At 41.5% G+C, this 25,619-nt stretch overlaps 1 protein-coding gene across 2 annotated transcripts in view; it reads right to left on the bottom strand.

The window, feature by feature from the left end:
- TPK1 (thiamin pyrophosphokinase 1) overlaps positions 1-25,619 on the bottom strand; it is a 268,355-nt gene that overhangs the window by 91,810 nt on the left and 150,926 nt on the right. The window contains exons 5-7 of one of the 2 annotated variants that reach the window (XM_026037199.1): positions 20,539-20,655; positions 20,151-20,246; positions 2,237-2,383 (exon numbers count right to left, since the gene is read on the bottom strand). In XM_026037199.1, the coding sequence (XP_025892984.1) occupies positions 2,237-2,383; positions 20,151-20,246; positions 20,539-20,655 (360 nt within the window). The remainder of the gene's footprint in view (positions 1-2,236; positions 2,384-20,150; positions 20,247-20,538; positions 20,656-25,619) is intronic. The other variant, XM_026037200.1, reaches the window with a different exon arrangement.

Here is a 25,619-nt window from a genome sequence, read left to right on the forward strand (position 1 = left end):
CTCTTCTCCCTTGTAGCCTTAGAAGGTCTGCTATGGGATTACCAGGTTCGTTGCTCCATCCAAGTATCTTAGTCTCTGCCTAGGTACACCTGATACAGAACGGTCTCTGCTATAGTAAACAGAGGTGTAATTTTGCTTTGAAATGAAAATACGCTTACATTTTGCTCATATATTTTATCCAAAGAATCCCCCAAAACCCATATTCTTCTTCCCCAAGAGGGAAACATTTTAGATCTATATTTTATAGGAGAAGCAAGATGCTTTTAACTTTATCGTTTGCATTAGCATTTGAATCTCAAAACCCTGCTTCATTTGTTACACAGTTTCCAGACTTGCATTTCAAAAAGTCAGTTGTCTCCCACTGTGTTTCCCTCCCTCCTACCTTGATTTTAAATTACAAAGGGGAGAGGAGGAAAGAGAGAGAATGTCACCATTGGGAGCGTTTACAAGGGAAAATATCATGCTGACCTCCATGGGAGGAAAAAAAAAAATAGTACTTCCAAGCTTAGGTTCCTTGTTTGTTCCCATGTAGAAACTACTCATTTGATCTTAGCTATGAAGGATTAACATTATTATCTGGAAGGACCATGACAGCTGACTGAAGATGCTGACGGTGACAAGTTTAAATCCACAATGAAATGCAATTTTGTGTCAAAGTTAGCTTGAAGATTGTTGTAAAATGCCTGCCCCCCAGTATCTGCCCTTTATTTCTGAATACCAGGAAAAAAAAGCCTCAAGTTATACAAGTCAGTTACTGGCAATGCAACTTGACAGCCAGAAACTGTGGAAAAGAAATAGTACCCTGGGCAGCTGTCCCCACCAATAAAAAGGTATCAAATATTTTTTGTAAAGCACAATGAAGAACATTAGGAAGTCTCCAATAAACTCAAACACACAACTAGCAATTCCAACACCATTTGAATACACAGGCTATGACATTTTTTCCCAAGACGCAGAGGGGTTAATTGGTCATTGAGGACCTTCCCAAGGCAACCCTGAGAATGGCATTTTGAAAGTCACTTATGGAAAAGGGTAATTAACAGAATAAAAAGCCCTACCAGTCAAGGTGAATATTTTATAAGAGAAACTGTTTTTTTTTTCCATCTTATTTCAACTGTTACGTGTGTTCTTAAAGGTCTCCCAGAATTAGAGTGATCAGTGGTACTACCCACCCAGGTTACCTACCAGGGAGTTACTCCTCACGTCCAGGTTGTAACCACAGTTTTCCTTTAGCCCTGGTTTCCCTCTCTCCGCTCTGTCTACATGTTTAGCTGTGTAACTAACATTCCCAGTCATTCCTTCTCACACTGGCCAGTGAGCTCCCGCACCTACCGTCTTTCCTGCACACACAGGGCATCCAAGTTGTTAATGCAGCATCTGCCCCTGTGGGTTTCAATCCATAATCTCATAGAAACTTATTAATGCCTTTCTCAAATTACTGTGGAGCATGTGTGGCGGAGGGTTTGTCAATTTTATCAGTGAAGGTTATTTATTTTAATGAAAGAAGCTAAGATAAAATGGAAAAGCTGGGTAAGCRTCTCGAAATCTTGACATCAGGGAAAGGTATTTCCAAACAAAAAAATGTATGACTGTTTGAGAAGACTCTCTGATGCTTAGATTTGCTTTTAATTTAAATCTTAAAAGCAGAAGCTCTGCAAGATCTTGTGCTTGTGTTATTTTATGAATCAATAAATGGAGCTGTAGACCCGAAAAACCACAAAATCAACATATCTACAAAGAATCCCCTCGCTGATCCTAGCTGGGTTCCCATCATAATGAACAGCACCACTCACCAACATAAGAATTCTGCCTGACAGGTTTGTCAAGGCTTCCCTCATATCTTTCTCCTACAGTTTTCTTTTTCTGACTGCACGCATCCATATGTGTCCACATATAAAGGGGCTCTGTGCTAAATTTAAACTTAKTGCTATCCAATTTAAAAGCTTAAACACTTTCTTCATTTGTAATTGAAATCCCAGATTTTGTCCTTTTCAGCTTTCATATCTTCTTAATTCCTTCCTTTGAAACAAATCTACTCTGAACAAATTAAATTGATCTTTTCAAAGGCAGGACTGCAGAGTATATCACGTGCTGTCTGTTTCTCTGCAATATATTCTATATTTAGGCTTTGACCCTACAGAACACAATTAAGAAAATGAACATTTTATGGTGCTAGAACAACAGGCTCTGGACTTAAGGTCAGTTTTATTACAAAGAAACTTCTCACATCACTTACAGGCTGAAGCAGGTAAATCAGGGAGCACTCTTGAATAACGATCACTGGAAAAGGAGTGATTCTTGTTGCGTGAAAGAGCGTTTCCACTGATGCCATTATCTGGTCGAAGCGTCCTCCAAGGCCACCCAAAGCCACAATTACATCAATCTAAAAGACAGAACAAAAACAGTCCCCAATGGAGAACCTTCAGGCGTGATATTTAGGCCCTGAAAATCAATCACTTTGTGAAAAAAGAAAACTACCAACTTCATAGGAGCCAATCTCATATACAGACATTCACTTGCACTCCTAATAAAGACCATTATATGGTTCTTGAGGTGAATATTAACGCTCTGTAAACTTCYAGTCACTGCATGGCACTTTAACCAAAAACATGACCCTTTTGCCTAAAATCCCAGCCAGGCTCTGCAGGTACCTCTCTATCTGTCTGGACTAGATAGGACATTCAAGCTTCTTAGCTAAGGGCAAGAAATGARCTGTGGTATATCTGCTCTTTAGTGTTTTTCATCCCTAGATTTCAACACCYTTCTAGCATTATTTCCAATTTACAAAAGGAAGAAATAAAGCCAATTTCCAATTAGGCCCATTCTACCCCATTCTCGYTCACTCTGGGCAGTGTTTCAGGCAGGAGCAATCCCACTCGCAGGCTGGATCTGCTGCAGCCCAACGACATGAGCTGCTTCCAAGGTCAGAGACTCCAGGTTGAGTCCGTGCCAGGGACAGGAATGCCAGGAGGCTCCCGACTTGAGTCCCGTCCTGCTGACTCACTGATGCTGCCCCTCTTCTCAAGCATCTGAACACCGTGTATTTCCTATCAGCAGGAAGGGGATATTTAAAAGTCTTTTTTTTTTTTCCCCCAAGAGCTTTGAGGTCCTCTGATGAAAGGCCACCGACTATAATGTATTATTATTATTATTGTAACTGCATCAATTGTGCTCTGTAACTGCAGCTTAAAAAGCTACCTCTGGGTAAGTCCTGTCTAGAGCCTCAACACACTGCAGCTCTATAGTTCTTCAAAGCTGCRTTGACATTTGCCACCTGGTGAAGTTTCCAGCTTTATAGAGCTTTAAGTCTACTACTACTGTGATTACAGGAGGTTTTACTCAACCCATGAGTCACTTAATGGCRCTCTGTGTACCTGAAATGATATATTAATAACATCAGCTTCTGCTTTTATTGCCAGGGCTAGAACTTTATGATTCTGCTGACTACGCAGGACAATTAAGCTCTCTTTCATTTGGTCAAGAAYCACACCTTCTTTCTCATGACCACAAGGAAAGCAGTAGAGAGGCCAGACTGGATCAAAATAGTATGTTAGATTAACAGCAAACATCCAAATAAAAAACYCTATCAGTTCTTCTATGGCAGAGAGCAGATTTTCTGTGTAGATTACAGATTGCACAGTTCTAACATATGATCAATAAAGTACGTAATGTTAGGAAAATCTATCCGTAAGAAGGACAGAAATCACCAAAACAGCAAAAGGAAGAAAGCATCTGCCCCCGGGTAAGCCGTGACATATTTTCAYTATACCAATTCCAGTGTAGAAAAGAAGTTGCTTTTGTTTGACTGGTGGTGACTGTGATTCAACGAAGTTGTATCAGTTCTCTGAAATAATATTACTAAAAAAATAAAATGAAAAAAAAACCTCTAGCAACACTGCTCTTCTTCATTACAAGTCAACTACTGGCAAAAATACCCTCTCACCCTAACGGAGGCTGTGAGAACAGTTTGCTGTATTCACTTGTAGCCACAGAGAAATCAAGGGGGTTTTGCAAGGGATCAGCAATCCACTGTATGATGCTTTTCTTGTAAGCAAGGGGAGTACAGCTTAAACCCATCCCATTAGGCCTAAGCCTAAGGCTAGCCAATTCACTCCTCCAAAAGCTGAGCAACTACAGGATGCATTTTTTACCTTACGTGAACTTGTTCTGGTTTTAATTTAAATTTTAAGAATGAAGGAATTGTGGAGCTCCAGCTAGCGTGTATTTAAAATGCTGCAACAGTTTTCTGAATGCAGCTTCTCTTTCTTGTCAACCTGCCAGTATGTCAGGCAAGATCTGCTCTGTTACTAGCACACACGTACCTCTCACCACACAGTACAGGACCTCTCTGAACCAGGGGAGTTCACTGGCTGCATCTTTTTGTGCTACTGCAGAGTATGGCAAGTTGAAGAAAATTTTAAGCAAATAATACCGTAATGCATGACAGAAGTAACCCAGAAATGCTATTTCTTGTTCCAGACTATTTCAGTGTTTTTGCAGAAGGGTGCACAGAAATGAAAGAAAAGAGAACCACTGTCGCATAAAGTAAGCCTGCTGAAAAGGCATTCATGAGTTAGCAGGACTGCTAGCAGCGGTGTTAGCAGAAGGCTAATAACAATATCTGGTAAGGAAACGTAACCACTACTCTGTGTTCAGGTGGCTGTTGGAAAGTGCAAAGTGCAAGCACATGTGTGCAAACGCAACCAGCCGCAGTACGGGAAGGGCGAGCGCGGAGCAGAGCCCTGGCAGCAGCGACACGCGGGCACAGGCTGCAGCACCGACGCAGCCCGACACAGCCGCTGGCCTCGCTACACACTCTGTTCTCATTTAACACACACCAAGAGCTTGGTGCTACAAAAAGCCGTTGCGTCCTCAAGCTGCCACTTCTGTGCTGAGCCCCTCTCAAAACAACAACAACAACTAAACCCCTCCTTCCCTGCAATTGTTGCTTCTTTCACTCTTCCAAATTCTCAAGAAAATGGATGTGCCAATGYGCAACAAAAGCATAAACATGATCCTTAGCCATTCTAGCCCATAAGACAAAGGGAAAGTAAATAACAACACTCAGGACATTTATAGATTCGCACGTTTCAGACAGTACAGGACATTCATTTTTCGAGTCCAATTTCCTTTTTAACACTGACTGCAGAACTATGCTCAGTTGCTGCTAATCAGCCCAGCAGGTAGCATTTGACTAACACTGAAACATCCATGCTTCACTAAACGTCCTGTCACCAGCCCCCTCACACAAATCCTTTTCACTCTGTGCTATTAACTTACAGGAGGAAAAAAAAAAAAAAAAAAAAAAAAAAAAAAAAAAAAAAAAAAAAAGGAAAAAAAGAGATATAAACCACTAAATAACCATAAAGAATAGCTTAGATCATTGCAAGCATAGCGTAGAGGGGCTCGTATTCTCCTGGACTATCTATAAGCTGACTTAAACACACTGCACAGCAATTTTAGAGGCTCTCAGGCTTTAATTTAGAACAAGAYAAGGATCTATGACTGGGCTTCAGTCATCTTTTAATGACACACTCAGGCATTASTAACTCTGGAAAGGGGTTTTATGAATTTCTACGGAACAACAGGGCAGTTAAGAGGACCAAGGAAGGATAAAGACAGACACCGCTGGCAGTTCAGAGGCATTCCTCCCATTTCTTCCTCTATCCTAGACCTTGCCGTAGCCAAGGGGAAGGTGGGCTGCCACCAGCAGGCCGGAATGAAGCTGCTTATACCTCTGCTTCCTCTCTCATGGCCACTACCGAAATGCTTAGTTTGCTTTAAACTATTTACAGCCTTGTTAATCTTTCTCCTCCTTCCTTTCCCCTGGCTTTTGTATAAGCTGGTCCAGCCAATAYACCTCTTTCTGGTATGGATGGGCTAAATACAGAAAAGACTTCAGCTACATAATTGAATAATATGTACTTAAGCGGAAGGGTAAAAGGACACAGAAAGCAGAGAACTGCATGAGTTAGGTAAAAAAGAGCGTAATATCTAGTTTTGTAATGCAAACATCATCATGACCTCTAAAGCACAGCCCAACCAATGCTCACAGTGACAGCAAAGGATGCCTGTTCTTCTTAAAACTACATTCTTGATCCCTGGTAAGAAGTCCTCTCCCCAGGAGACCTTCATCCACGTGAGCTGGTTCAGTCAGACAAGTTTCAGGCAAATGTGTCCAAGTCACAGAGAGTGGGTTCATGAAAGATGATATTTACTGACAGCAACTGCTGGCACTGGCATTAACTGCAAAATCTGATCTCCAATAGAGCAGAAAGGAAGGCAACAGGAATCAGGATGCTGAGCAGCTCTGGGGCCCTGCATGATCCTTCTTTGGTGACTATGGACACCATCCACTAACACCAAGGATATTTCCATGCAACTACAGGTTGGATATTGTATTTGAACAATTCAAAAGCAGTTGCTTCTTCTTGCCTCCTCACTTCACTGCCATCTCTTCACCCTTCACCATGCTGCYTCACTTCTCATGCCACAAAGCCTATTACTTTAATTTGACATATTGGAGCAAGGTGATGTTGAAAATATAACTATATTCTAGCAGCACCTATACACTTGGAAGTATGCTATATGCTGAGAACCAAACAACGCAGTGGTGCTGTGCACGCTACATTTATTACTGCTTCATGACACTATCAATTGTGATCAATCTACAAGAAAAGCATCTTTTCTTTCCATGGATATTTTGCAAATCGGGGGTGATTTGAAATGCAGGTATATTCTTTCTGCATTTCTCTTCACTTTGGTACTGAAGACCCTAAAACACATCTAACCACATCCCAGAGAATGAATGTGCTGGGGCAGATTCCAGCTCACTCTCCCATTGCTCTGTTAGTGCTCTTGTGCTGCTCACAGCGCAGGATATCTTTTACACCACTCACACAACAAAATCACAATGTAAATTTAATGAAGCCCCCCCAAGCAACAGTGAATATAGGGCACAACACGATGAGCTTCAGTCGATTACGTTGTCTTTCCGGCTCAGTGTTTCCAGCCAAGCCGTGCCACTCGTTSCCTGTTGGAAGGGCACGCACAGCCGCACACCAGCACCCGAACTGGGCACCGCTCACCCGAGCAGGGAGCCGCTCCTCGCTCCCCATGTCYGAGTCTCCCTGCAAGTGGAGCTCTCGGTGAAGGCTTCAATCCTGCCCGTCTCCCTCCCTCCCTGAAAGCTTCCCAGCAATGAGGTGGTCACCTTACCGATCCCATTAATCCTCGTACTACATTTTTCCAAGCCATGCCAGCTGCCTTCACAAAGCATTTCTTGCTTATGTTCATTTTCTTACACTGAACATCAGAACAATTTCTCCATGGGTAAGGCTTTTGATTTCAAAAGGAGAGCTTCATTCCTTCTGCTAATGATAGAAGACATTGCACTGATTTGCTTAAAACAAGGAACGCATATGATATGAAGATGGAAAAGGGAAAGGTAGTCTTTATACAGTCACAGATTTCAATATTACTAAGTTTTWGCTTTATTTCTACTCTTGGGTTGTTTAGATCTCCATAAAAATGACTTATTTTCAGTGTTTGGTTTCTCCATCTTATGCAGACAGGGTCACAGGTATCAAGCCCTTGCGACTTCGCAAGCCACCGCTCCACAGCTAAGCCACTGTAAGTGACAGTGCTTGTAGTGTGACATCACTGCCCTGGAAAAGGAAAACTCATCATTCCGAACTGCAGTCCCTAAGAAAGCAAGCCCTGAATTTGTCGTAGTTGCAATGCAAGTGGCCCGCAAAAGATGATGCTGAAATAGTTTAGAAAATCTCTTTAAAGATCCCCTATCCAGTCATATTCCACAAAAGAGCTATATTCGTTATGCTGTGCTTGTAACCTCTTAAAATACACTTCATCTAGGAGTGAAAAAAAGAAAAAAAAAAAAAAGGAGAAATAAACTACTAAAAATCTYCCATCAATGAATCCAAGGAAGAAGAAAAGTGATCTTAGATTTTTCGAGACAATCTGTTCTTTGTGAACATTAAATGCCACATTAATATGAAAGCCACTTAATCCTGGCTTTCATATTTTAAGGGAAACCCAGAGCACAAATCAAAGGCAAGTTTTACAAAGTTCTCAGCTGAGTAGGTATCAAGCCAAAAATCATCTTTTGTTCCAGAAATGAGAAATGCAAAGCTAAATAAACTTTCTTGCATAAAATACACTTCAGATTAACAGATTAATCMAATTTGATGCATATTAAAGGTCTAAATAATGAGAAAAAAAAAAGGAAAAGAATTAAAAAAGAGTTGCAGGGCAACCAAACACAGCAAATCCAACAAAGCAAAACACGGCTACTGGGAATTTAACAGAGATGAGCAAAAAAGCTTCCATTTAACTTTCACAGACCCGGCCTCATTCTGCGCTGAGGCCTGAACTAAATAATGAAATTCCACGGTCTGGTAGCTTGATGCTGTAATCTAAAGATAGTTTGATGCTCTAATCGAAAGAAAGAAGATCCTGTAAAGTCTAGAAGGGAGAAAAAAAAGGATCAAACACAAATAAAAATAAATGATCTGACATAACACAACCATGAACTAAGTTTTTCACAGCTACCCATCTTGTTGTACAATGAAGGTACATAGAGCAAGCAGAGACCACACCATAGGCCTGCAGATTCACTTTCTTTTTTATTATTATTATTATTATTATTAAATCAACTGAAACAGCAATGACCAACAAAGGATCTAAGTCATTCTTGACTCCTTGTTGAAAGCTCTCCCTGTTGGTGTTCCCAGTACTAGACATGTTAAAGTTTAACCCATGCCCAATAACTCATAGCTAAATGGAAGYGTGTATCATTAAAGAAGAAGAAAAGCCAGTTGCCCACCCCGTGCAGAGTCACCAAGTGCCACCGCTCTTGGCTGCTGACCCTTAAGCCAGACCTGCACCGAGGAGAGCATCGCACAGGGATGCTCTTCACCCCTGTGTGGACCGCGGCTCCTGTCCAGCTATTCAGGACCTTAGGGTCGCAGCCATGCCTTAACTTGTGCCTACAAGAAGCAGTACTTACCTCAGGACAGCTCAGCAGAACACAGGCCTCTAAGCACCTTCAAAAGCCCTGAAAAAATCTCTTACGTTTGAGAGTCTGTTGGAAAACAGACCTTCKTTTACTATCTCTACTTATTCCAGCCAACAACCCTCATTTCTCAGCTCATCCATTATCACCAAATCACAGAAGAGCTGAGGTTGGAAGGGATCTCCAGAGATCATCTAGCCCAATCCCCCACTCAAGCAGGGTCACCAAGAACACATTGCACAGGATCACATCCAAATGTCTATTGGATATGGCCAAYGGTGGAGACTCCACAAAYTCTCCGCGCAACCTGTTCCAGTGCCTGTCACCCTCACAGTAAGGAGGCTTTTCCTCCTTTACAGGCAGAATTTCCTGTATTTCAATTTGTGGCTTTTGCCTCTTGTCCTGTCRCTGGGGGCAAGTGAAAACAGCCTGGCCCCATCTTCTTGACACCCYTTCTCAAGGTCCCAGTCTTCCCTTTTTTAGGCTAAACACACTCATATCTCTCAGACTTTTCTCATACCCAGAGTTGCTGCAGGCCTTCATCACCTTCGTAGCCCTACACTGGGCTCGCTCCAGTAGCTCTATGTCCCTCTTGAACTGGGGAGCCCACAAGAGGACACAGCACTCCAGAAGTGGCCTCACCTGGGCTGAAGAGGGGSAACTATCACATCCCTCAAGCCACTGGCAACACTTCCTAATGCTCCCCAGGACACCATTGGCCCTCTTGGCCACAGGGACACACTGCCCAGGTCCCTCTGGATATAGTCACACCTATGCCTGTATGAATAAAGAAAGCCAAATGGAACACTAGAGAAGCCCGCTTAAACACTAGAGAAGGAGGAGCCTTTCAATGGAGCTTTTGAAAGCATATATATATATATATATTTTTAATTCAGTTTCTGCCTATTTTTATTTCCACTATGTAATACTATACATATGCCAAATCTCTAAAGGAAAAATATTTTTTAAATAGTTAAAACAGAAAAAAAAACCCCACCCCTGTAAAACATACAGATAAAGAAGCAAAAATCACAATTTCCACTGAACATTGACACTTTTCCTACTTCACTTGAGTCAGAGTTAACGGCTCCGGCTGGCTAGGCGCTGGCTCTCTCCTTGCATACTTTAACCTTTAGCAATGAGGTTTGTATACGAGGCACCATAAATAATGCTGTGCTATACAGCATTCTTGCTCTCTTACAGCAACATTGCAGGGGAGATAATGGAGAAAGAGGCATTTGTGGCTAGTGATGAAAAGACATTAGCTCTGCTATTTAAAAAGTTTAAACTTGGGTTCACACAGGTCTAAAGATCTCCTGATAAGTCCCAACTGAGCAGTAATATTTGCAACCGGTCTGCCCATTAATCTTCATGATGAACAAGGGGATAAGAGCCTGTCCTATTAGACTCAAGGGGCAGATCCAAGACCTGAAACTAAAGACAAAATTCTTCCCTTGTCTCTCAGGCMCCATCCTGCAAATGGTTCCTCCTGCAAATGATTTCATTGAGCACTTGGGCAGTACTGCTTTCTGACAGGTGTAAAGATTTGCAGAAAGAAGCCCATAATTTATATTCTTGTTTCTAAGAGCCTGGAGATGAGCTAATAGGGAAGGAGGTAGGTTAGTACTGTGGATGTCAATGTTTCCYTTTCAGGATATATTCAGTGTTTCTAGCAGGTAAGCCAAATGTAACGTGAATAATGTCAGCATACATCCATTACAGAATCCATTTTAGTTTTCCACATTGCCCTTTARATCATATAATGCATGCACTAAGGAGAAATATATCGTGATTTCCTTAAACTGGAGGCACTTGTGAGGCTTTAAACATTTTGTGTTTATATTGAATTCGAAGAAWTACTGATCTTTAATTTTTCACTGTTTTGTGGTTCAGTTGTTTAAACAGTAGCTCAATAGGTTCTTGAAGTTAAAGTTGGCGAGACCATCCCCTGAGTGTCCTCCAAGCACTGGTAAAGCTAAACTAAGTGGTAGTTGTTTAAAAAAAGAATAGCATGAAGAGCAGAACTGCAAGAAATCTCAAGTTTCTGCCACGAACATTCATCGATCCCTGTCTCACTGAGAAAGGGCTCCTGCCACTGCCTCCCTCACAGTGGGAATAAGAAAAGGGCATCACTAGGCCTACCAGGCTACCTCATTTTCACATCTGTGAAATTTCCTTAAGACCTCCCCACTCCTGAACATGGCTAAGGCAAAAGACTGCAGAAGCCAGCGATGCTCGAGTACAAGCATTTCTACAYGACATCATCGATGTAACAAACTTGCTTTTGCAACCACTATTTTCCCCTTTTCAATACTCTTAAGTAAAAAATTATAAGTACTCCCAAAATATTCATGACAAGAAACAAAAACAAATCCTGTAAACAAATGTTCTTATATGCACTAATCAGACTTAAGAAGTTYCTTTAAGCATTAAAATAAAGGGGGCCATGAAAAAGGGCCATGGAAAAGAGCTAATTCGCTCATTCACTTGCTGAGCGAAGGGCCAGATCACTACTGTTTATGAAGGCCATGCTGGTGTTTTCTCTGTAGTCAGTTCTTCTACAATAAAGGATGTGGAAAACGACTAAAGGTATTTTTAAAACCAACTCCTTGATAGCCACAAAATCATCATTCACTCTTGATAAGCATCCCAATCCAAGAATTAAAAAAATCACATTTTAGGTACAAAAGATGTATTGGCTATTACAATCTGAAGTTAAAATCTGCTGTGCTAGCACAATCTTTTTTAATATGCTTAATTAGAAAGATAAAATTACATCCCATTAACTGAGCAGGATTTTATAAAAATACTCTTAATTATCAAATAGGACAGTKTGTAGCACCACAGCATTCATGTCACAAGCAGAAAAACATCATCTCAGATAATTTATGAACACAAACTGAGTCTTGGTCTTCAGCCTGCCCAGAAATTTCTGATTGCCAAACCCATGTCTGTTCCAAGATTTCCTGCCACAGGATCTGTCTCCATGACTCTGTCAACACAAGTGCAAACCTGTTTGAGAATAAAGACATATGAATGTAGCTCAACCCAGCATGGGGAGAGTTGCATCAGCAATAGCTATTTTCAGGGAAGCTAAATTAGCTGTGCTACTGCAAGGCAGAAGGGCCTTGACTGATTTAAATATTTAGTGGAGAAGAAAGTACTGCTCCAATCAAAAATCGTTATAAATAGGACAAAACTGGTGGTTAGAATAGGAACAATGATGAGCCACCTCTAGTAACCTCAGGTTTTCTGCTTCAAATTTATTTACTCCCTGACTAAAACAACAAAACGGTAGCTACTTGAAACCTTCCCTATTAGAAGTCTTAATGGTCTCRATAATGAGGGTATCCTTTGATTTCTCAATCTGCTAACTGTCCAAATAGAACTTGTTTTATTATAAGAAAAGGTCTCTAGAAAAATCTCAACCTTACTTCCTCTGCCTTTCTTTTTATCTTCATAGACCAACTACAAGCACCAATAAGCTATGCAAGGATTACATGATAAAATTTCAAAGTGCATGGAGCGATTTTCTTGCAGACACCTATTTGAAAAGGATTTTTTTCTAACAGAGATTCCTAAGATACTGAGAACGTCTTGATGTTTACAGCTGGTGTGGCCCAAGTAGACCGAATGCTCCTTTCAAGTGAGATTAGGGTGTTTCTCCCCAGGAACTGCTAAGTTCTGATCCTCTTTAGAGGATCCTCATAGAAATGTATCTTAACATACTTCTAAAATGGGAAGTCTTACAGTAATGYCACAGTAGGAAGGATGGTTTATATGCTGCCCTCTTTGAAGGTGGACTTGAATCTTCAAGTCAAAATAATCAGCACTGAAGGTTGTGTCTGTATACCCTACAAGGAAGATTTATTCCTGCTGGCAGTTATTGGGAAATGTACATTTTAAAAAAGGGAATTATAAAGAAAATACTTTAGATCAGTTGTTTCAGGCATGAAAAGCTTATTAAGAGGATTACTACCATTAACTTAAGAAAATCTTTTGAGCTAGCACTTGACAGTAACCTTTTCATTACGTAAATTGCAGTTCTACAATACTTCTCATCTGCACTTCCTCTTCTCCAGTGAGACATTAAGAAGAAAAATCCTACTATGAGCAGCAGTAAAGTATATTAGACACAGCGCCACAAAATCTCAATCAGTTATTCTTTCCCCTTTTCCTAAACGGAGCTTTGAGATATAGTTAAAACTTCAGTGTCCAATGAAAAGTTTCACAATTCAGATCCATGACAGCTCTAAACTTTATCTCCCCTCATTTTCGGTAGCTGATTCCCACCCAGCTTCCAAAGCCTGCTAATAGCAAATATCCCCCTTCTTTGGCTTTCCTTTAACAACCATTCCCACTTCTGGTTTAGGTGCCCTAAGGTATTCAGAAATGAAAACCAATTAACATTTCTGCATGAAATTTCCAATCAGAAAAACTTCAATTCAGTCAGTATCTGACATACAAACTGTTACAAAAAAGTCATATTATCAAAAATACCCTCAACTGACAGATAAAATCAAAGTTAGGCAAAACAGAACCAGGTACTTTTTTTTTTTTTTTTTTTTTTTTTAAAGAATCGGGCCCTCTGTACAGGGCCTTTGTAAAACAGTTCTTTGTAAAACTTTGTAAAACTGTTCTTTGTAAAACAGTTATGGACTTTCAAAGTTGTGGGACAACTCTGGAACAGGCTCACTCCTCTTCATGAAGAACCAGGAAGGCTCATCTGCTTAAAACAATGTCATGGGGTAGGCATGGAATCTCAGGAAGGGAAAAGGGCTCCAAGAGAGCCAGCTGATATTCAAGGATCATCTCCTCCACGCTCAAAAAGCAGAAAATTCAGCAAAGGGAGCGAGAGGCCTGCAKGGATGAACAGGGCGCTCCTGACTCTACTCAGAAATAAAAAGGAAGGTGGAAGCAGGGACAGGTGACTCAGGAAGAACAGACAGAGTGTCTAAGCACATAGGGAAAGCTTTAGGAGAACCATCCTTGATGGCCAGAGATCATCTCCAGATCCTTTCCTACCTTGTCTATTCTGTGATTCTGTGAAAAATTCTGATCTCCCAAATCATTAGAGCTACTTATTGTGGTCTGTTGTTTCCCTTCAGGATTCTCTCTCTTTTTCTTTTCTTTTTCTTTTCTTTTTTTTTTTTTAAATCAAGAAAAGCGGAGAGTGTTGAATGTGCTTTTTGAAATGTGCTTTGCGTGGCTGAAGTTGGTACAGCAGCAGCAGCGCTTCTCTATCTTCTTCTTAACACCTCAAATACGCTACTTGACTAACGTTCTGTTAAGTCTCTCTTAGTGGAAATGAGAGCGGATTAATTTTACACCTTCTTTAAAAATTCAACATGGGAGARAAAGGTTGCATTCACTTAAAAGAGGAAGTATCTAAGATTGTTGATAGACTCCATCTCTTAAAATATATTTTAAAATGGAAATGTTAATATAATATCACTTTATGGCAGAGGACTTCCACAAAGAGTTGATTTGGATTTCTTCACCTTTTCATATTCACAGATTCACAGATTCACAGAATATTTAAGGTTGGAAGGGACCTCTACAGATCATCTAGTCCAACCTTCCTGCTCAAGCAGGCACACCTACAGCATGTGGCACAGGGTGGCATCCAGGCGGGTTTTGAAGACCTCCAGAGTAGGAGACTCCACAACCYCCCTGGGCAGCCTGTTCCACTGCTCTGTCACCCTMACAGTAAAGAAGTTGCTCCTCACCTGGAGACGGAACTTCTTATGCTTCAGCTTGTGGCCATTAYCCCTCGTCCTATCGCTGGCCACCAGTGAGAACAGCCTGTCCCCTTCCTCCCTGCATTCTCCCTTCCTGAACATATACATATTAATCATATCCCCTCTGAGCCKTCTCTTCTCCAGAGAAAACAGGCCCAGCTCACTCAGCCTCTCTTCATACGAGAGATGTTCCATTCCCTTAATCATCTTAGTTGCCCTTCTCTGGACCCTCTCGAGAAGCTCCACGTCCCTCTTATACTGGGGAGCCCAGAACTGCACACAGTACTCCAGGTGCGGCCTCACCAGAGCTGAGGAGAGGGGCAGGATCCCCTCCCTTGACCTGCTGGCAACACTCCTCCTGATGCAGGCCAGGATCCCATTGGCCTTCTTGGCCACGAGGGCACACTGCTCACTCATGGTTAACTTGGTGTCAACCAGGACTCCCAGGTCCCTCTCCGTGGAGSTGCTTTCCAGCAGGTCGACCCCTAATCTGTACTGATGCCTGGGGTTATTCCTCCCCAGGTGCAGGACCCTGCACTTGTCCTTATTGAACCTAATGCTGTTATTTTTATCAAGCTAAACCTACTAATATTAACCCACAGGAAGGCCTGTAAGTTTCAATAAAATCTTTCTTTTCTTTTTCTTTCATATTTGCAGCCCATATAAGCAAATGAGCCGCTGTAACTTTTTTAAGTGGAAAAGAGAACGAAGTTAAATGAAAAGTTSCAGAGCTTAGTTTCAAGACTGAACAGTGTTTGAGAAGAAACAGTTAAAGAAAGCAGAGTTTGCACCTCTGAGATCAAGATAAGGGCTTAAATCCACTATCATGCTAGGAAGATTCTCCTTGAAGTTGTGCGGCTCATCACCAGACCTGCACTTCTAACAGGTTAGAGATGCCTGTGAGTGAGACCAGTATCACAGAAGGAACGTTTGAACAGGATGGGGAAGTTGAAAGACCCTTCCCAGGGGCACTACTTGCATGCTGGGAGACTGGGCAGGGCACTTGTGTTTTCTGACCTGCAACAGGGAGATAATCTTCTCTTTTAGTGCAAGATATGTTGATCTCCAAATGAGCAATATTATWAGTCTATCATTCTTCAAGTTTGAATGCATTTCTTGAAATAACTTGTGTTAGATGAGAGAAAATTATGACCAGAAAGCAGATTTGGAGAGAAATTACTGTAAAAAGGTTACTTGAAGGTCTTGTATTGAAGGAAGCACTCAAATAACTGCACCAGAGATAAAATAGTGATTAAAGCAGTAAAACAAAATATGCACTAAGTGTTCAATAGATCATAAACAATGCAAATGAAACACATGCCAGTAATGAAGGCAGAGCTATAACACACAAAAAAGTTGTGCAAGGAACCAAGGCGGTGTACGGCCAGAAAATCTATGAGTTTGCACATACGCAGTGAGGGGCACCTCACTGCTTCACCTACCCAATGCAATTCAATTTACAAATGAATTGTGGCTGTGAGGAGAGAAAAGTAGGACTGAGTCTAGATTGCAAAACTAACAAGTATTGCTTATTCTAACATTCGCTGCAGAATGCAATTATAAATATCTGTAATAAGGAGGCTCTGAAATCAAAACTGACCCACATCCTGCTTTCCATATGACTTRGTTACGCAAGCAAAACGTAATACTGCAGTAAGCGACGTAAATCAGAAAACAAYGAACATACGGAATAAGATTTTTTCTTTAAGACTTAAGGGAAAAGCAATTGTGAACCTATTTTTTTTTTTCTAGAAGATAAAATTACCGTTACCAAACAAGTAGTTCCAGAACTAACAAGACATCCTTTCTCTCAAATTCTCTCCCATAGTTGACCGTCAATTCTAACACCTTTCCCTGTGCTAGAGGCATTTCTAAGGCCTCTGCCCAARCTAGCAGAACATAAACTGACTTTAAAGCCTTCTCTTCAGTGGGGGACACCAAACTTCTGCCTCACCTTTCCTTCCACCCATATGACTGCATCCCAGAAATCTGTGGGATTTAATTATCTTTCAAGATTCTATTCCTCTCTTCAAAACTTATTTGTTCAAAAACTCTTTGGCTGAGCAAGAAGGAAAAGRAGGAGGAGGGAGACGCAGAGGCATGGAAGAGAGGATTGCATAAATTTAATTCCTTTGGAACAAAATATCGCCCCATGCTTTCAAGCGAGCTCAACATCTCCGTTGCACAGAACTTCCACTGAGGTGACTGACAGATAAGAGCCAAAGTTGATCTGCTGGTGCAGCAGATAAGGAATAATTTATTCCCTAGCCAATCGAGGAACACCTCTTTCAAATACTTGGGCTCCTCCAATTTGAACTTCATCCAGACAAACTATGTCACCAGATTACAGAATGGGAGTATATACTGAGTCTAATTAATTTCCTAGCTTAACGTACTGCTACCAAGAACAGCAAAAAACCGAGCGTGGCCATAAAATCAAAATATATTTGAGATACTAAAGGAATATTTCCCTTGTTTAGCAACATCAGCTGTAAATCATGGAAAAATAGATTTGCAGTGTCTCTTCAACATATTCCTCTTTGACTAGTGCCCTGGATAAACCAGACAGAAAGAGAGTAAAATGAAACTTAAAGACATGGATTTTTTTTTTTCCTGAAACTAGGAAGACATCTTCCATCTAGTTAATAGTCTCAAGTATAATAAAAGTTTTAATGATATTTGTTCTGAAGAAAAAAAAATCCACATAGCAACATGCCAGTTTGTACTTTAGGACAGAAACAGCAATGCCGATGAAGAAATCCTTCTCTCGTCACTTGAGGCGTTCAGCCCCTGTAGCTTCCTTTCTCCTGCACTGCATGTACTTCCCAGGTGACCACAGAATCAAATGGCAGCTTTCTTCCCTCCTCTGAAGTGGCTTCAACAGTCTGTTTACATATCACTTGATTTCTTCTATGCCAAACTGCTTTCAAAAGGTATGCCTAAAATTAGACAATGCAGATTTTGRTATTTAAAGTGGCTGGAGTTTCAGAAAAGCCAAGTGGTTTCATCCATAAATTAAGGCCAGYGTAACGTGATAAATGCTCAAAATCTCTGTGCTATCAAGTGACCAGACAACAAAGTAAGTAACACTGGGACATACCTCCTTCTAATGAATTTATTTAGTGCTTCTGAACCAAAACAAATACTTTATACAGTCACAGAATCACAATATCCTTAAGGTTGGAAGGTACCTCTARAGATCATCCAGTCCAATCCCTCTGCTGCAGCAGGGACACCCAGAGCACGGGGCAYAGGGCGGCATYCAGGTGGGTTGGGAAGATCTCCAGAGAAGGAGACTCCACAACCTCTCCAGGCAGCCTGTTCCAGTGAAACAATAGAACTCTTCACCATCCCTAAAAGGGGGCTCTGTCACAACAATTGACCTTGTTGATGAACATCAAGGCTCAGTATGCCAAGACTTGACAACATATTTACATGCCAAAGTGAGACTCTTGCTTTAAGCATCAGCCACAACTGCTCTGCAGYACTTTGGCTAGTTGAAGAATTTGTCTAATTGAACATTCTGCTCCAGCTTCTGATGTCTCCTGTCAGAAGGGGTAGATGAGGAAGGGCCATGTGGCAGAAAAACAGCTTTTATGCACTGGCATGACTTGTACGCAATGACTGCAATTCCAATTGAATTTATGATCATCAGAATTTACAGTGCAATATCCTTTACCCAAACTAACATGTAGCTTTACCTAGAAGAGATTCAAAAAATTCAAAAACTTACAAACACGTTGCTCCTTCCTGAAACATATCTGTAGATGTCAGGTTCCCAGTGGTCTCATTTTAATTATGCATTGCAAAAATCTCTTGTTTCTTAAGATATCTCTTGATATCTTAAAAAATAATTCCCTCTATCGCAAAAGGATCTGACAATAAAATGAAGCTAGGAAATTCTTCTGTTAGTCTCTCTCTTTTAACTCTTTTAAGAGGGGAAACACCTTGCTTCTCATAGTCAAAACAAATCTCATCTGTTCCAACAGCAATCATTAACACTCCTGTCCTAGGTAGCAAGAAAGCCATGTGTGCTCCCGTGATAAAAAACTGCAGAAAGGGAAAAGGCAGCCCTCTTCCACCCTAAACTACCAGATAAGGAGCTTGTGGCTCACAGCCAAACAGTGGCTGTGATACGAATATACAGTGATGCGGAGAAACCTTCCCATCTTGTCCATACTAATAAGGAAAAATTAGAGAACTGACAAAAAGCTGTATATGTGGAGGATGCAGTGTGGGGAAACAAGTGAGAATGGAACTATAGGACAGCATTTTCAAGTTTCCTATGGGCATGCACCACCTATCGAAGGTCAAGACATTCTCAAAGAGCTTAAGCAAAAACTGGTTACCAAAGTGCTTAAGAAGAAACTGGTTAATTCTGTGTCTCCTTGATCAGAGGAGTGGACAAAGGCATTTCCAACTCTCAATGCCTTGTTGGAGAGCAAGTCAGGAAGTCACCAGGAAGTTAGTCGATTTTCTTATCCTGATAGAGTGAACATGGGAAAGGATGAGGTTTATCCTTCTTCTTAGATCTTGTGTTTCTGTCTTTGTTCTCTTGCAAGGCTTTTGTCCTCACTGTTGTAAAGGGGATGCAACAAATGCTTCTTCTCAATTCCTTTCACCCACCGGTAAAGAGAGACTCAGCCCTCCACAGAGAGGGTTCATCCCTTAGGAAGGAGACACTCTACAAGGAAGAATGGCAGCAATGCCAAGACCATATCTGCTACTGCTTCTTTATGTCAAAAATTCCCTTGCCCAATAAACTTCAACTTCACATCTCTCAGAGGCTAAGCAAGTAGTTGCCCAAAAACAAAGCATCAAACAGGGAAGGTTTCCTTTTCTGCCTTTCTAAATAACTGAACAGCTGAAAACTCCATATGGCTTCTTTGAAGTCTAGTCCACTGCTTGCTCTGCAAAGGTTCCCTTTGATTCCAGGTGAACCTTTTGCAGGAGTTGGCTCATCACATGTAATATTGGCAGGCCAAGATCCCTCCCCTCCCATCTCACCTTTGGGAGAGGAGAAGGAGACATGAACATCAAGGCTCAGTATGGCAAGACTTGACAACATATTTACATGCCAAAGTGGGACTCTTRCTTTGAGCAGCAGCCACAAGTGCTCTGCAGCACTTTGGCTAGTTCACTAACAGAAATCAATACAAGCTGCCTTCTAAGAAAGCCAATGTGTGTTCATTGGCAGAGTGGGCAATTCCTTCCAGCAGAAGCAACAGTGTTTATAAGGTGTACTGTAAAGGTGGCAAAACCTCAGAACAGCAAGGCCACAGAAAATGTTCTATTTTAGTGTAAACTTAAAACATAAGCCTAAGTTTACCAAAAAGAAGCGTAATCACTAGCAAGGCAGTGATAGGTGCTTTTACCTGGAGATTGCTCTTTTCTATCTTTTTCTGAAGTATCTGAAGGCACTTGGTGAAGTCGGTGAAGTCCTGATCCATCGTCTCTATGAACTCACACCCCTAGTGAAGAAGCAAGAAAACAGAAAGAAAAATATTTGTTATCTTCCAATTTCAAGAACTTTGGTTATTAACAGTTAAGAATTCAGTTAACAATTTCTAAATTCTTCACATGCAGATGCAGAACTAATAAAAGACTATTATCCTTAGAGAACCTAAAGAACTTAAGTCCTAGCTGAACAAACTCCTAAGAAATAGCTGTTACACAGGCACAGGAGTAGATCTCCCAAACCCAAAAAGTACATTTGTTGCTTTGGATGTTTTATGATGCTCTGCTAGACTGACAAATTCTTACATGATGAGTGGTAAGTAACTTCTGTTGTAGGAAAATGACTACCCGTCTTCTTTGGTTCTGCAGGTTATTACATTTTTGCTCTACGTATTGAAGCATGATGTAAAGATGTCCAGCCTCCTGAAATTAGTAAAGTTGAGCTAATTAATTTGCAGTGATATAACAACAACCTTCTTGCAGTGCAGCAATATGAATTAGAGCTTGCTGAAGTGGAGAAAACCCATTTAGACTTCTTAATTCAGAGCTAAAGCAATTCCCGAACCTCTGATAAAGTGCTGAGTAAGCAAAAGAGAAGTACATCTACCACCTAAAGTCACCATTCAAAGAGGTTTTGAGGATAAAAAATACCCATGCAGCACCATAAATTATAATAAGAACCACACAAGCTGGATTTAGAGGTTCCCCTTTTTCCCACTTCAAGGTACCCTTAAGAGCTTCATAGCTTTGTCTTTATCTGACATATTTTATCTTCCTGCAATGCACAGTAACAACTGATACCAAAAAAAAAAGAGTACAGAGTTTTTCATGTGTGCATATGTGTGTAAGCTACATTACTGTGTTAAATCAAAAATTCCTCCAACAGTCMGGCTGCCTCTACCTCAGCGACAAGAACAAAGATACAGAAGACACCATTTCCCAGGTGGACGTGGAGAGCATTTAATGGAGTACAAGCAACAAGATAATGGGTGTGCAATTGGAAGACATACATTATCACCAAAATGCTGCCCTGCTCAGCCAGCACACACATAGGAACAAACCAAAATATGTTTCTGTGACAGAAGGACTCAAAACTACTGAAGGAAAATCGCTAATCCAGGCCTACTCTAAATGGAAAGATGCCTCCAACACTAGGAGCGRGGTGCTCTCACGTAGCCTCAGAATAGTCAATAACAGTGGCAAAAGGGACCAAGCTTTGAGGAACTACAGATAAACAGAACCTGCCCAGACTTTCACAAGCCGCCTTTGAACACATGGCAGATGAAGACTAAATCAATGGCAAGGACAGCTACTGCTGAGCATGGGAGATAAGACAGTAACCTGAGTTACTAGATCTTAAATTAACAGTAAAAAGAGGGCAGTCTTTTATCTTGTGCCAGGATCATTTCTTGGCTCCACAGTGCTGGCAAAGTCAGTGGTTTATAGGTACCGATTTATAAATAATAGATTTAAACCTCCCCTCAGTACTTTTGAAATATGCTGTCCTGCAATCACTAACAAGCCCGCTCGCCTCCTTGGCTAGCCTGCTTTTGGCAACCACAGGCAGTCTGCAATTCTGCATCCCACCCAGGAAGACTGCACCTATGCAACTCTCTGAGGGTTCCTGAGTGAGGATCCGCAACAGCTTTTATTTCACCCTTGCTACTGCTAGCAACATTTTGCTTGAGGTTAGCCCTTGTCTAGCTTCTCAAGATGTTCCTGGATGAGAAAGAAACACCACCAAGCAGCTGCGAGGCACTAGTGAGGAGAGAAGCTTCAACAGGGTGGCTGGAGGGCCTTGTAGGGGACAAGCGGCRGCTCCGGAAGACAGCTGGGCTGCGCTGCTGCAAAGACAGGCTGCGGGAGACCTGCCCGTGRCACCGGTAGCGCGATGACACTGTGAGAGCAGCAGCACAAATGTCACCCAGCTTAACAGCAGGACCTGAAACTGCTCACTCACCGTCTGCAGTTTTGACACTTCAYGCAAGTCCCCCCTGTAGACCGTACTGGAAAACCCTGACAGGTTATCACTGTTCAAGCCACCAAACCCTTCAAATTAAACTGCGATACCCGAYTTGCTCTCTGTGATGAACAGTTCTGGCATTAACAGCCACTACCAGCTCTGTTCCTTCTTGCTGTGATCCTGAGGAAACTGGCTGGGCAGAACATACCGGGGGAGATAACAGGCAGCAGCCCTCAGCTCTTCCCATGACCTTGCTGGAATGCCTGTGTGGTCCATGTTTGTCGGCACTAGGAGGTTTTTGACAATTCTCTTGCTCCCAACATATCAGATGTAGCATTTTAAACCACTGTTTCACACAGATTTGGGCAGCAACTCAACTGCAGTTCTTCCCAACCTTTGCTATATTATTCACAAATGACAGGAAAATCTTCGTCCCAGAACTTACCAGTGCAACCAGGATTAGATCAAAGGACACTGTAATCAGTGCAAGATGGGCAATAATGCTTGCAGTTTTATAGAGACCTGCTCAACTTAATAGTGTTAACCTKTGGTAAGAAAGTTAAAAAGCCAAGCAAATTTAACATTAAGAAAGGTTAGAAAAATCAATACCACACAGCAGGAAAGAAAACAATAGAGTGCATCTGATGAGGACATAACTTTGCTGAATGACAGGATGAGACACCACAGAATTAGGCTTCGGCTGTTCTGCCTCACTACAGCAGTTATAGGAGCCTCATTGCTAAAGAAGGAGGAGAGTGCCAGACACACATAATAGGATTATTGAACCCTATATTTCAGGCAGACACTGAAATCAGACAGGCACCGAAACATCAATCCGAACATCTCAGCGCTTCTCCCATTTTTAGAAATATTATGCATCACAGCATGTTGTGTGTGTCAAGAAAGCAGCATGCAGAGGTTCCCTCCACCAAGTCCTTATTAATCTTTTTAAAAGAAAGTCGTGTTTGTTCTTTCTCTAATCATTATTAACGTGACGATATAATAATGATAGAAAATATCCTAATTTGCACTTTATATCCAAGACTATGGCAAGGCATTTGAGTCTCTTCTGAAGCATGGGTCTCGCTGTGCTCACTCAAAGTGACACCAGTGACACCCACTCCAGCCTGTGTTTACCTGCTGGACTGAGGCTCAGCTCAGAAGCAGCAGATACAGGTAACCCTAACCCTGGTGGTGTAAACCAACACAGAGTGTTGATGCACAGGAAAAACACTCAGTTGGAAGTTAAAACAGTAGATATAGTTCACAGAGCCACTCAAAACCACAGCACACAAACAGCTAAGTTCAAAGAAGCAGAATAAGTTAAGATGAACTTCTAAACACTTGCCCTCAACTCCATCTGTCCTCCAACGAGCCACCTCTGGACACAGCACTCCAGATGTGGCCTCGCCAGGGCTGCATAGAGGGGGAGGATCAGCTCCCTCAACCTGCGGCAACACTTTGCCCCCAGGATACCACTGACCTTCTTGGCTACAGGACAACMCTGCTGACTTAAGGTCAGCTTGTCCACCAGCACCCCTAGACCCTTCACAGCAAAGCTGCTTTCCAGCAGATCGACTCCCAGCCTCTCCTGGTACTTGGGGCCATTCCTCACATTTCTGCAATTTCTGGTCCCAAGGAATTCAAGTAATTTTCTTCCACTTTTGCCCATGTGGATAAGAACCATGTTATTCAGATAACAGCTCCAATCAGATGAGTATTTTCATACTCAAACATGCGTGCAAGTATTTACAGCATCAGTGCAGGTCACAGTGTAAAGTTACCACAGGAAAAACACACACAGACACCAACAAAATACTGCTCTAGATGACCCATCGACGGACAGAAGGCAAAAACAGGGAACGGGCCTGACTTTGGGTCTAGGGCCAGGCCCAGTCAGGGAGGCAGATATGTAGATGCAGAGCCAGACAAGTTTAACACACCTCAGTCATTAAGCTCCGTCACTTCATCAGTGTTAGAGGGATGACCCCAGGATGTTCACCAGTTTTAGAARGAAGAGAACCCGGGTCTTAGAAACCTTCCCTCCAGAAGTTACCTTCTGAAAGTGGTTGTCTCTGTTTTGTGCAACTGTTTCACCCCAAATAACTCTTCCAACAGGCAGTGAGCCAGCAGATAGAAATGACTTGTGAGATTTTTGAAAACACGTTAAATGATCAGATTGGAAAAGGAAGAAAGAGAAGAAAAGAGAGAATGGGAATATTTAGCTTGGGCAACTGATAGGCCTAAAAACGCATACACTCCTGTGGGCTCTAAATTAGTGGAGCTGATTTAGTAAGCTGGGACCAAAACCATACTGCAGACTGAGCTGTGGGGCGGGTGAATCTGTACAAATTACAGACCAGCAGGGAAAATCACCAGGCAAATCCTTCTGCATTTTGGGAGTTTCAAATACTGCTGAACAACAACCATTCAATAGTTTCTTTTTGGATCAGTTCAATTATGTGAATTGCCTTCTAAATTTTATATTGGAGAACAGAACAAGTGAACGTAATTGATGAAAATGAGAAAATGATTTGGGATATTTAACTGGCCAAAAATATATAATTAAGAGAAGTAAATTTTCCTTCCATTTTTTTTGATTCCAACTCTGGCTAAAGGTTTGGCATCAATGCAATATAAATGCTATACAGATTGCTTGGCCCTTAGCTTCGGTGTCCCTGATAATTTGACTTATCCAATTGCCCATTAAGTGACACTGCCACTCAAATTAACCAAAGCATTTTATTAATCATGATGAAGTGGATGCACTGGAAACCAAACAACGGAAGACCATGCTCAAGTGGAAGCCTCATTATTAAAAAACGAACACAGGATGTCAGCTTTTGACCACCATCTCTTTCTAACTATATATAACATCACTTGATTTATTAAACAAGAATTGCCTGCTGACATGAAACAAAACCAGTAAATATATGTAAATATATGCACACCTCCACAAACCAGAAGCTACATGAACTTGTCAAATTTGACAAGCATTAAAAAAGAGCTCTGAAGTTGAAACTTTGACTGCAACAGCTGCAGCCTCTCCTCCCTTCCCCCATTTCTATTTTGATGTGGAGTTTTTTGGGTTTTTTTTCCAAAGTAAATAAAATGTTTCCTCTTTTTGCTTTTAATGAGGCAGCATGTGGCTTCTGATGGAGGATAGCTTTTTTTATACTATGTATTTGACATTGAGATAACAGCAATGAAAGACTTCCTCTGCATTAATTAGGTTGCTGCCTTCTTAAGAAAAAAACAAAAGATTGTCTGTTGTTCATGAAACAGTGAGAATTACTTTAAATGAACAAAATAGGAGTCTCCAGGTCCACACAGACCAGTATCAAAGAAAACCAAGACACCTTCTTTGCCACTATCACATACTGAAAAGTAGAAGACCAAAGATAAGAACCAACACCAATCAGCA

Source organism: Nothoprocta perdicaria, unplaced genomic scaffold (assembly GCF_003342845.1).
Source record: "Nothoprocta perdicaria isolate Ctin4 unplaced genomic scaffold, notPer1 scaffold_192, whole genome shotgun sequence".
NCBI lineage: Eukaryota > Metazoa > Chordata > Aves > Tinamiformes > Tinamidae > Nothoprocta > Nothoprocta perdicaria.